The 12,987-nt window shown below is 44.4% G+C and overlaps 1 protein-coding gene across 1 annotated transcript in view; it reads right to left on the bottom strand.

Annotated features, from left to right (window-relative positions):
* The window catches only part of LOC124613836, a 185,801-nt gene that overhangs the window by 25,758 nt on the left and 147,056 nt on the right, over positions 1 to 12,987 (bottom strand). Inside the window, exons 11-12 of the mRNA XM_047142558.1 lie at positions 9,375 to 9,550; positions 4,278 to 4,433 (exon numbers count right to left, since the gene is read on the bottom strand). Of these exons, the coding sequence (XP_046998514.1) occupies positions 4,278 to 4,433; positions 9,375 to 9,550 (332 nt within the window). The remainder of the gene's footprint in view (positions 1 to 4,277; positions 4,434 to 9,374; positions 9,551 to 12,987) is intronic.

The raw sequence follows: 12,987 nt of genomic DNA, 5'->3' as shown, positions 1-12,987 counted from the left end.
GAGAATGGAAACACACCTGGAACCGTGGCTTCGCACAGTTGCAGGCATCTGTCAGCAGTTGTGTTATTTGCTTCCAGATCGTGCAGTTGCTGTGTGGACAATAAATGGCGGATACCTGAGACACTAGCAGGTGGTCGTGCTGTGTGCTTGAGACAGCTGACTTTGCCAGCCGGGCAGCAGCCAGCAGCACCAGTGGGGAATGCCGGATATTTACCACGACGGACATTTGCCACACTTACCTCTTCGCCAGGTAGCTTGAGTAGCGATCCCTCAGGTAAGGGACGCCCTTCCTCGTACTTCTCCTGTCCGCTTTCAAACCGCCGTCTGCACATCTTACTCGATACAACCAGTACGTAAGCGACCTTCTTCTTCGACATCTTGGTGAAATACAGAGCTTCTTTTCCGAAATCGAAATATTTATAACTTTTGGGAAACGAAAGCAATACCGACGATTATGTCAGTATGTAATTAGTTCTGCCAAGTATAAATATAGATCCCTCTGTGTGTACGGTAGCTTCCTTTCACGCTTACTGATCGCGATAGAAACAGTCCATCGGCAGGGGAGCAACAAGAAGGAACGTTGTAAAGAGAATGCGAATGTACGCTAATCATTTCTTTTTGATCACTGCATTTGTGCCTACTTTAATTACTACAACCCGCATGCCCAAAAGACAATAAGGAAAGAACAAGTGGGAATGTGAATGTTTGAAAAGAAGCACGACATACTCCATATTAATTTACTCTCTAAAATCCGATATCCCTTGTGGCGAAACATTAGTTAATAAAGTGTAGCGGGACAATGTTCAAAACATGACTGAAAATACGTTCACTAAATAGAGATAAGAACACCTATGACTGACATGTCATCTAAAGTCGACGCACAATTTTAAAATGTTAGAAATAAGGAAATGAAGTAATACAGAATGCTATGCTTGAAACGTACGTTGTTATTCTACATTGTTTAGCTCTCGTATTTAGAGGGTCACAGAGAAAGCGTCCTAGGTTTTGGAGGGAAAAGCCGTAATTGTAATGATCTCCACTACAACAGAAACAAGAAGCACAAGTTAAGGAAAAATAATGTAATATGTGTTTTAGCTCACAAGTGACATTGAAACAGATAGTTCCTGTGACTTAGTATGGGCAGAGGTTATATTCGACAACCGAAATAAATTAATAAATGGCTCCTCTTACCGACCGCTGGGCTCAGATGAAACAGTTGCTGAAGAGTTCAAAGAAAACTTGAGTCTCATCACAAATAGGTATGCTACTCACACAATTACAGTTGGCAGTGACTTCAATCTACCTTCCGTATGTTGACAAAAATACATTTTCAGACCATATTGTAGATATAAAACAACTTCCGTAATTGTTCTAAATGCTTCTTTTAAAATTATTTTGAACAATTAATTCACGAGGCCATTCAAATTGTAAATGGTTACGAAAAAACACTTGACCTCTTAGCCACAAATAATCCGAAGCATCACGACGGATACAGGGATTAGTGAACACACAGTCGAGCAAGGCTCAATTCCGTAACAAAGAAATTCACCAAAACTAAACGCGAAATATATCTATATATGTTGTTGTCGTTTTCAGTCCTGAGACTGGTTTGATGCAGCTCTCTCCTGAGACTGGTTTGATGCAGCTCTCCATGCTAATCTATCCTGTGCAAGCTCCTTCATCTCCCAGTACCTACTGCAACCTACATCCTTCTGAATCTGCTTAGTGTATTCATCTCTTGGTCTTCCTCTACGATTTTTACCCTCCACGCTGCCATCCAATACTAAATTGGTGATCCCTTGATGTCTCAGAACATGTCCTACCAACCGGTCCCTTCTCCTAGTCAAGTTGTGCCACAAACTTCTCTTCTCCCCAATCCTATTCAATACCTCCTCATTAGTTACGTGATCTACCCACCTAATCTTCAACATTCTCCTGTAACACCACATTTCGAAAGCTTCTATTGTCTTCTTGTCCAAACTATTTATTGTCCATGTTTCACTTCCATACATGACTACACTCCATACAAATACTTTCAGAAACGACTTCCTGACACTTAAATCTATACTCGATGTTAAAAAATTTCTCTTCTTCAGAAATGCTTTCCTTGCCATTGCCAGTCTACATTTTATATCCTCTGTACTTCGACCATCATCAGTTATTTTGCTCCCCAAATAGCAAAACTCCTTTACTACTTTAAGTGTCTCATTTCCTAATCTAATTTCCTCAGCATCACCCGACTTAATTCGACTACATTCCTTTATCCTCGTTTTGCTTTTGTTGATGTTCATCTTATGTCCTCCTTTCAAGACACTGTCCATTCCATTCAACTGCTCTTCCAAGTCCTTTGCTGTCTCTGACAGAATTACAATGTCATCGGCGAACCTCAAAGTTTTTATTTCTTCTCCCTGGATTTTAATACCTACTCCAAATTTTTCTTTTGTTTCCTTTACTGCTTGCTCAATATACACATTGAATAACATCGGGGAGAGGCTACAACCCTGTCTCACTCCTTTCCCAACCACTGCTTCCCTTTCATGTGTCTCTACTCTTATAACTGCCATCTGGTTTCTGTACAAATTGTAAATAGCCTTTCGCTCCCTGTATTTTACCCCTGCCACCTTTAGAATTTGAAAGAGAGTATTCCAGTCAACATTGTCAAAAGCTTTCTCTAAGTCTACAAATGATAGAAAAGTAGGTTTCCGTTTCCTTAATCTTTCTTCTAAGATAAGTCGTAAGGTCAGTATTGCCTCACGTGTTCCAACATTTCTATGGAATCCAAACTGATCTTCCCCGAGGTCGGCTTCAACCAGTTTTTCCATTCGTCTGTAAATAATTCGTGTTAGTATTTTGCAGCTGTGACTTATTAAACTGATAGTTTGGTAATTTTCACATCTGTCAACACCTGCTTTCTTTGGGGTTATATTCTTTTGAAGTCTGGTGGTATTTCGTCTGTCTCATACATCTTGCTCACCAGATGGTAGAGTTTTGTCAGGACTGGCTCTCCCAAGGCTGTCAGTAGTTCTAATGGAATGTTGTCTACTCCTGGGGCCTTGTTTCGACTCAGGTCTTTCAGTGCCCTGTCAAACTCTTCACGCAGTATCATATCTACCATTTCATCTTTATCTACATCATCTTCCATTTCCATAATATTGTCCTCAAGTACATCACCCTTGTATAGACCCTCTATATACTCCTTCCTCCTTTCTGCTTTCCCTTCTTTGCTTAGAACTGGGTTTCCATCTGAGCTCTTCATATTCATACAAGTGGCTCTCTTTTCTCCAAAGGTCTCTTTAATTTTCCTGTAGGCTGTATCTATCTTACCCCTAGTGAGATAAGCCTCCACATCCTTACATTTGTCCTCTAGCCATGCCTGCTTAGCCATTTTGCACTTCCTGTCGATCTCATTTTTGAGACGTTTGTATTCCCTTTTGCCTGCTTCATTTACTGCATTTTTATATTTTCTCCTTGCATCAGTTAAATTCAATATTTCTTCTGTTACCCAAGGATTTCTACTAGCCCTCGTCTTTTTACCTACTTGATCCTCTGCTGCCTTCACTACTTCATCCCTCAAAGCTACCCATTCTTCTTCTACTGTATTTATTTCCCCCATTCCTGTCAATTGTTCCCTTATACTCTCCCTGAAACTCTGTACAACCTCTGGTTTAGTCAGTTTATCCAGGTCCCATCTCCTTCAATTCCCACCTTTTTGCAATTTCTTTAGTTTTAATCTACATATCTATATATAAAAGCAGCTAAAAATTCGCTTGACGTCTTTCTAAGAGACAGTCTCCAATACTTCTAAACTATCTAAGTAAAGACCATATGTGACTTCAGTTCAAAGAAATAGTATCAACAGCACTCGAGGGATTCATACCAAATAAATTACTAAGAGACGGAACTGATCCGCAATGGTACACAAAACACGACAGAAAGCTGCTGCAGGAGCACCGAAAAAGGCACGTATAATTTAGACGAACGCAAAATCTCCAAGATTGGCGAAGTTTTACTGAGGCTCGAAATTTGGTGCGGATTTCAATGCGAGATGCATTTAATAGTTTCCACAACGAAAGTCTCTCTAGAAATGTGGCGGAAAATCCACAGAGATTCTGATCCTATGTTAAGTAAACCAGCGGAAAGTCTCAGTAAGTAACTTTACTGCGCGACAGCGATGAGGAGGAGGAGGGGGAGACAAGGGACCCAACCCTTCGGAGCAGGTAAAACCGTGGCAAATGTCCGCGCACCCCAGTGGTCTCTGGCGGGCAGACGCTACGCACCTTGACCCTGTTGTTGCCGCTGTCTGCGACGGCGATCCTGTCCCGCGACACGGCCACGCCGGTCGGCTGGTCGAACTCCGTCTGCAGCACGCCGGGCTGGTCCTCCAGCGGCCTGACGCCCACCACGCGTACCACCGCCCCGTCAGGCCGCAGCACCTGCACAACACAGACGGCGGACCTGGCAGCTGGAGTCACACTAAAGACAGCACCAAGGGTCTCAAGGGTACCATACCGCCGAAATGAGTATAGGCTTGTTTTCACTGTGGTTTGCTTTAATGTATACTGTATCTTCTGAACTTTAGTGACATGTTGTATAATCTTAGGTTATAATTTAACATAACTGTTACTTGAGGTGGGGATGGTGCGTGGTGGAAGAGAAGGACTTAGCTACGTTTCATTAAAGCTAATAATCGTAATTTTTTCCGTGGAAAGTTGAACTATTTCGATTTTAGTGTGACTCTACGGTATACCTACATAGCTTTGACTTGGCTGTGTCGAGTTTCTACGGAAGTAGTAAGGAACCAATTGGAAACTGAATATAACCGGCGTGCGTTTTTCAGTACAGTGTTCGGTTCTCTGGTGCATTTCTCATGTGCTACATCACTACAGCTTATCACTGATGTTGCAATGGTCACTATTCAACCCTGTATCGTGGTCAAAATGAAGCTGGCGATTCTTATTGAATCTGTTTTATAAGTGTGACAGAGCTGGGAATTGATCCAGGTGTGTCGATAAATGTTTCCTGGCTAATCAGTGATCAAATATCTCGCATAATTTTCCTAACGCGTGACACTAGGCCGGGTCCGAGTGGATTCCGGCAGCGACCGCGCACAAGACTCACTGCGACGCTACGGCAGCTCCGAGGATGAGTTTCGACGTTAGGATGTCCTGTATAGGGAGCAGTGTAATAACTGACGGCAGTTATCAATAACCCTACTGAAACAAAAATTTAAAATAAAAAAAAATGATCATATACTCTTGAAGAATGTTCACAAGTTTTGGCTCACATCATTTGAGAGATTTTCTCCATTCAGCGAACACAACTGATAACTTGACGAGGCACGTCAGCTGACTTTCTGGCGCTCAGCGCCATATCAAGTCATCACATCACACGATACGTTACAGGATACTGTGAGAGGTTCCTCTGCGTGAATAGTCCCTGACACCAACCACCGTCCATAAAATCTTCTTTAAGCTTTTGTAAAAGCTTTTACAAAAGACATTTTAATATACATCTCTCTAAATTTGTACTGCGTTGCAACTATTTTGGAAAGTATACAGTTTTTAATTATGTATGACATATGCCTACAATTTTAAAATCGTTAGCTTATTATTTAGCCCTGTGAAAGTTGGCGACCTTGGAGTATGGGACGACATCCTTTAGCCTAGATCACAACTCTCACAGACGATTACATATTGCCGGAAATAGCTGCACAACAAAAAGACTTTTAGCTGGTTTGTGGTGTTCATGCATCAAAATGACTATACAGTATCTCGAGGAGATGTGAATTATGCACTGAGATTTCGGGCACGTAACATGGAAAGGAATTTTTATTCAGGGAGCAGAGACAAATGGGGATTCATTCTGCCGACGATACTGACAGTAGTAGGGAAACCCACTGACGTAAACTACTTTGGAAAAGGGGAGATTGTTATGGCCCGGCGCCGGTGAATAGGTGAATCTGGTTAGCTGTTCGTGCGCTACTGTCGTTAGCGTCTACGGAAAGTGGTCGAAGGATGGTTAAACCACAAGTAGGACACAAGATTTTAAATGTCATGCCTCATCAGAGAGAGTGAAGGTGGAGACTTCTGTGCTGTGCAAAGCAGGCTAGGCCACCATCTGTGGCAGATCTGAGGACAGAGTGCAATGCTAGTGCAGGCAGAAGTGTTTCAGAGCACACAGTTCGGTGCACGTTCTTCAACCTAGAGCCCTGCAGAAGAGCCCTACTTGCTCCCATGTGGACCCAACGACGACGTGAATTACGATTGCAGTGGGCAAGGCATCATTGGGATTGGACCGTGGATCAGTAGAAACATGGCACCTTGTCGAATGAACCACGTTTCTTCTTCCATCAGATGGATGGTTATGTCTGGATACATCATCAGTGAAGTGAATGCTGCTCTAAACGTGCGGCACGCCACGGACATCGGCTGGTTGGGGAAGTATTACGGTGGGTTTATGCTGCAACCTCGCTGCTTGCTGCTTGCCAGCATATTCCAGCGATGAAGAAACAAGCCCATCGAGCCTTACCTGCCCACACCGTCGCTATTCACCCTACTGTGCTCCCTGTGATCCTTGACACGCTGATGACGTCCAGCTGGTTTGTGTTTTGCGTTGCAGCCACCACTGTATGTTCTGAAACTTGTGCCGTGATTGGCTGCTTCAAGTTCACTCCAACAGTGACTCTCTAGGCAGTCCTGGCGAGCAGCGAGGCTGCAGGAATAACCTTAGCCGCAGGATAGTTTATGCCAGCAGCCAATCGCAGCTCAAGTTTCAGAACGTATGAGGATGGTAGCGGCTTGAAACACAAAACAGCTCGATATTGTCGCCTGGCGTAGGTCATGGCTAGCAGCAGGGCTAGCAGGAATGGTGCAGATTAAATGGGCAGTAAGACTCAGTGGGCTTGTTTTACCGATAAATGTCAGTGGGCGCATTTCATTATCGCTGGGCCCTGCCGGCTAGCAGCAAATTGTGAGGTGGCAGCGTTAAGTGCACGCTTACGTTATGGTGGACATTGACCTGGGCGTCCATGGGACCTGTGGTAGTCATGGACAGCTGCAGAGTACATGCACATAGCTGCAGACTGCCAGCATTGCTTAGCGCTTGATCTATTCACCAACAGCTATGGTATCTTCCAGCAGGATAACTCTCCGTGTCACATGTTCAGAATCGTACTGTAGTGGTCTGAGTTGTTTTATAGTAAAATCAAGTCTTGGCGACCAATTTCACCTGATCTGAACTCGACGATAAATATCTGGGACGCTACTAAGCTCAGAAATCACCGGCACGTAATTGAAGACTTGAAACAAAAAAAATTCTAAGTGCCATAATACGGAATTTTGAAGATTTGTGTAAAGTGGGATCTACACGCCACGCCCAGTAATACTAACTACCACGAATGAAAATGTAGTATCAAATGCAGTCAAGAGATGGCTTACAGTTTAAAAGCCATTGCTGTTAACTCTATGTTCCACGCGCTTACTCTTCATCGTTAGATAAAATGGCGAAGGCAGCAAATGTTCGTAACAGAAACGACGAATTAAAGGAGAATGTATTGTGGCAGCAAAGAGGAAAAATGCGGAAAAATTTCAGGGAATGAATACATAAGTTCAACCAATAAACGTGTTGCAGCAGAAGTTAGTCCAGCTCAGGAGGTAAATGTTATTACTGAAACTTCCTGGCAGATTAAAACTGTGTGCCGGACCGAGACTCGAACTCGCGACCTTTGCCTTTCGCGGGCAAGTGCTCTACCAACGGACCTACCCAAGCACGACTCACGCCCCGTCCTCACAGCTTTATTTCCGCTAGTACCTCGTCTCCTTCCTTCCAAACTTTACAGAAGGTCTCCTGCGAACCTTGCAGAACTAGCACTCCTGAAAGAAAGGATATTGCTGAGACATGGCTTAGCCACGGCCTGGGGGATGTTTCCAGAATGAGATTTCCACTCTGCAGCGTAGTATGCACTGATATGAAACTTTCTGGCAGATTAAAACTGTGTGCCGGACCGAGACTCGAACTCGGGACCTTTGCCTTTCGCGGGCAAGTGCTCTCGGTCCGGCACACAGTTTTAATCTGCCAGGAAGTTTCATATCAGCGCACACTCCGCTGCAGAGTGAAAATCTCCTTCTGGAAGCAGATGTAAAGGGCACGATACAGAAAATAAAGCGATTTAAAGTGGGTAACATGAATGCATTTCGCTTCTTAGGTTTCAAGAAACCAGTAGATTGTAATATAAATATGGCAGACATAACCATACCGAACGTACACAGGCTATGGTTAAACAATCATGAGCTTCAAGGAGTTAAAATCAGCAGAAGCTTAAATGAAACGGAGTCCTGGGAAAGTATGAGTATGCCTACTTTGAGAAAAGGTGTGTGAGTAAAGGACGTCAAGGAAATGGCACACACCTGCCCTAGATGTTACAACCCACATGTGTGAAGAAATGGAGAAACATCTGATTGAAATGATGCAACAGCTGATAAATAATGACCACATGCACTTTTACAAAAGCAGACTGCAGTCCATTACCTTTTGGTAATGTGGTACTTAGAGATTTTCATTGCATTTCCTCTTTCAGTAAGTTTTTCATAAACTGCAATGCGATGTTTGTAATTTCCTTTCGAAACTATGCTTACCTTTCAAATAGAAGACATTAATAGCGCAATTATGACCACTGATTGCCCAGTATACTTAAAATTCATTTTACTCAAGTTCATGATTTTGGCGCTTAGAGACTTTTTTATTTCAAGTGGTCTGTTTACGGGAGTTGTATGAGCTACGCGTAGCCGTCTGGTGCCACATATTTTGGGAAATCTGTTACTGTACTGGGCTGCAAAGCGGGACCAACACACTGTTTATGCGGCCGATCGTAGTGCTCCAGCGCATCAGGGTGCTGGCGTAAGGTGTGGCCAGCACACCAGGCAGCAAAGTGCATGCGGGAAGATCGATAGTAGGCGCCAGCAACGAGCCTATAAGGAGAGAGTCCAACGGCAGACTCGCAGGCAACGCGCTGCCAACGCCCTCTCGACCGCCGGTGTTTAGATCGCCGCAGCCGACCGTAGGACCCAGTCAGTCACCTGGCGATCAACGAGTCGAGTCATCAGTCGCAGCCCAGTGGATGTCGCAGTTGCAGTCAACTCAACCTCCAGCTCAGAGTCGGTCAGCACTCAGCCGCCAGAGTAGTGTGCATAGCTACATCACCAGCAATGAGACTAATGTGGACTATTTAAAGTTAAGTAACTTGTTGTTCTTATGAGTGAAGAACCCTGTTCCTACACGTGTCCTGTTTGTGTTACAGAAGGGTGTACCCGCCACCAAACAGCATCCTCTCCCCGCTCGCCCCGTGGTACCAGTCCACACCCCGTCGGCTCACCTACCTGCAGGCGGTCGTTGCCGGTGTCGCAGACGTAGAGCAGGGTTCCCCCCGCCTCGTCGGCGGCTACGGCGAGCCCTTCGGGGCTGCGGAACTGGCCCGGCGCGCCGCCCTTCTTGCCCAGCGACGCCACCACGCGGCCCTCCGCGTCCAGCTCGTGCACGCAGTGCGCGTACTTGTCTGCAACAACGTCAGAATGCAGGTCACACCACTGCAGCGCAGTTCCCGCCAGGTATTACACGTAAAAAAAAGGAAAAAAATCTCCACCGCAGGTCGCTTTCTGCGGAGTATTACAAGTTTAAAAAATCAGAACTGACGACTCTACAAACAAGTCGATTTCGGGTATTAAACCATGGCAATGACAAATTTTTTTAAGCCTGTCAGTTTTAGTGTCAGCGATTACACTAAATTATATGCACGATAGAAATTTGCACGATTGCCACAACGGCGTTATGACAAATACAAACCCTGGAGACTGTTAACACCAAAAATGCAGGATGCATGGCACCTGCGACCGATATATATATATTTTTGAATTGTATGTAAATATTTGTAATTTAAATGCTTTCTTTTAATAAGTAAGGACATTGTTTCACTGTATGTGTACATTTAGGTCTGTTGACGTTTCATTGTATTTATCTGTGTTTTACTGTGAAACTTATAAGCTCTGGGAAACAGTCAAAGGAATTGTTATTTGTACCGACTAGCAACGATAACAGCAGTGCTTATGCGTTGTAAAATCTTTGGGTACGGAGTTGTCGCGTAGAGCGCACGGAGGGAGCAAGAGATGGGTTCCAGCGCTTGTAGTGTGCGGAAGTGTGGTGTTGACGCTCTCGCAGTAGAGACTACGCCGCCAGATGTCTAGAGCAGGAGTACTGACAGTGGACGGGCGGAAGAGGCTGTATTAATTACAATTGCCCGTTCCTATAATTATCCGTGGCTCCACAAGGTGCTACCGTCTTCAACAACAGCAGCAGTTCCAGCGACACAGTTTCGTCGTCGGCTCCGAGTTTCGTCGCACGCACAGCACTGAAGTAAGACTGTTCATTGGTAGAAAGTATTAATGGCTAACCCAACAGCACAACTGAATGTGATTTGATTGATAAGATTTATTTAAGTAATAATCAGTTACACTCAGTGCGATTGTGTCCTCATCGCCCCAGACATTGTTACCAAGCAGGGTCCTTGTTCCTTTTTTTCCTAATATGCTAACTGAGTTTCATAAGAAACAAATTGAATAGTTAAAGCCAGTTTATTAATGAATAAATTCTCTTTTAAGAATTGTAGCCTCAGTCTACTTTCAATTAACTGTTCTACAACAGGGGCTTCAGTATATGACTAAAGTAAAGCAATTTCATTTTTCAAGTTTGAGAATCAATCATTGGAAAAAATTCAAATCTAAAGAAATGTACAAATTAAGAGTGCGGAAGTTTTATTTATTTTACATATAGCTTGGAGCACATGGCTGTTTGGTTTGGTACGTATTCTAGTATTTTAAATCTGTTCAAGTCAGTAAAAAAGGCTCAGTTGTTCAGACAATAATATGAAATCCAATTTGCAAAATGAGTTACGGCAAAGTAAAAAGTGCTCGTTTTTTTCCCTACATTTCTTTGATGACGTTATGCTCAGGTCACTGAAAGTCATACAAAATTGCTAAGGCATTGTTCACGTAACGAAGTTCAGTACTAACATACAGTTCAATTGCATGTTTCCAAGTCATTACTCGATGGCCTTTTTCAAAATTTAATGCCAAACATAACGGAAGAGTGACTTCTCAGTTTTCTTTATCATTACATACTCACTTAAAATTAGTCTAAAAAAAAGTCCTAGTGGGCTGGCGACCGTTAATTACTTCCTTTTTGTTCAGTAGTTTAACTTTTGGATTCATGATCAGTGGTACCCCTTTCTTCCCGTGTTATTCGTGAGTGAATACACAAAATAACTTTCATTTTCCAAATTATAGCCCTGTTCGGTTTAATTACTTTCATTTTTAGTACACTTTCCCCCTACTTATCGGCATCACTTCTTCGGGAGAGATAGCCTTATCCAATTAGAAAAAATCCATTAGGCATATACGCGATCCACGGTTCTATTTTATATCGCAAGCAGGATAGGCCGATTTGTAAGAGGGAGGTACAAGACCACTGCGTCACCGTAGACGAGAAAACAATCCGTGAAAATCGCGAGTCAAATAAAGGCCGTTAGGAGAAGCCAAGCTCGTTGTGAACACACGCAGATCCGTTCCAAGCAGAGCCTAAAGGGCAGCCCGGTCTGAAGCGCAACCGTCACTGCGTTTACATCAACTACAATGGTAAGCTTCACATACTCCTTCTACTGTTCGGACTTCAGAATTGCTACAATATACGCAATTTATTTCTCCATTAGAAAATTCAATTTAGACACTACATTGAACGCAGTAATTTTGTATGAACGTGACGAAATAGTTCACGGATGAATGTCCGGATTTCGGTATTTAACGGCACAATATCTCGGCACGCGACTACGTTGCCATCATCAGATCAGACGTACTGATGAACTGAGTTCCTAAGAGCTCGCACGGGGCTTTTATATCGTCTCACCTTCCCTTTGACCTAAGGGAAGCCACAGGGGGGGGGGGGGGGGGGTTAATGACAACGTGGTCACATCCCGAAATATTGTGCATATTAGACACTGACAACCGGACATTCACCTGTGAACTATTGCGTCATGAGTTACGGTGGAAGAAACTGAAGAATCACACTTGTATGAAAGTGTTCAGGAGACTATCATAATTAAATTTAGAGATGACGAAGTATTTGTGTCATATAACTGCACCTGCATATGACATCCATGATAACACAGGTCTGCAAAAGAATATTTTTTTAAAGTTGTTTGAAATTTGATAAGTGACTTTTATATACACTCCTGGAAATGGAAAAAAGAACACATTGACACCGGTGTGTCAGACCCATCATACTTGCTCCGGACACTGCGAGAGGGCTGTACAAGCAATGATCACACGCACGGCACAGCGGACACACCAGGAACCGCGGTGTTGGCCGTCGAATGGCGCTAGCTGCGCAGCATTTGTGCACCGCCGCCGTCAGTGTCAGCCAGTTTGCCGTGGCATACGGAGCTCCAACGCAGTCTTTAACACTGGTAGCATGCCGCGACAGCGTGGACGTGAACCGTATGTGCAGTTGACGGACTTTGAGCGAGGGCGTATAGTGGGCATGCGGGAGGCCGGGTGGACGTACCGCCGAATTGCTCAACACGTTGGGCGTGAGGTCTCCACAGTACATCGATGTTGTCGCCAGTGGTCGGCGGAAGGTGCACGTGCCCGTCGACCTGGGACCGGACCGCAGCGACGCACGGATGCACGCCAAGACCGTAGGATCCTACGCAGTGCCGTAGGGGACCGCACCGCCACTTCCCAGCAAATTAGGGACACTGTTGCTCCTGGGGTATCGGCGAGGACCATTCGCAAACGTCTTCATGAAGCTGGGCTACGGTCCCGCACACCGTTAGGCCGTCTTCCGCTCACGCCCCAACATCGTGCAGCCGGCCTCCAGTGGTGTCGCGACAGGCGTGAATGGAGGGACGAATGGAGACGTGTCGTCTTCAGCGATGAGAGTCGC

Source organism: Schistocerca americana, chromosome 4 (genome assembly GCF_021461395.2).
Source record: "Schistocerca americana isolate TAMUIC-IGC-003095 chromosome 4, iqSchAmer2.1, whole genome shotgun sequence".
Lineage (NCBI taxonomy): Eukaryota > Metazoa > Arthropoda > Insecta > Orthoptera > Acrididae > Schistocerca > Schistocerca americana.
The sequence above is the reverse complement of the archived record's forward strand: the minus strand, read 5'-3'. Positions and strand labels throughout refer to the sequence as shown.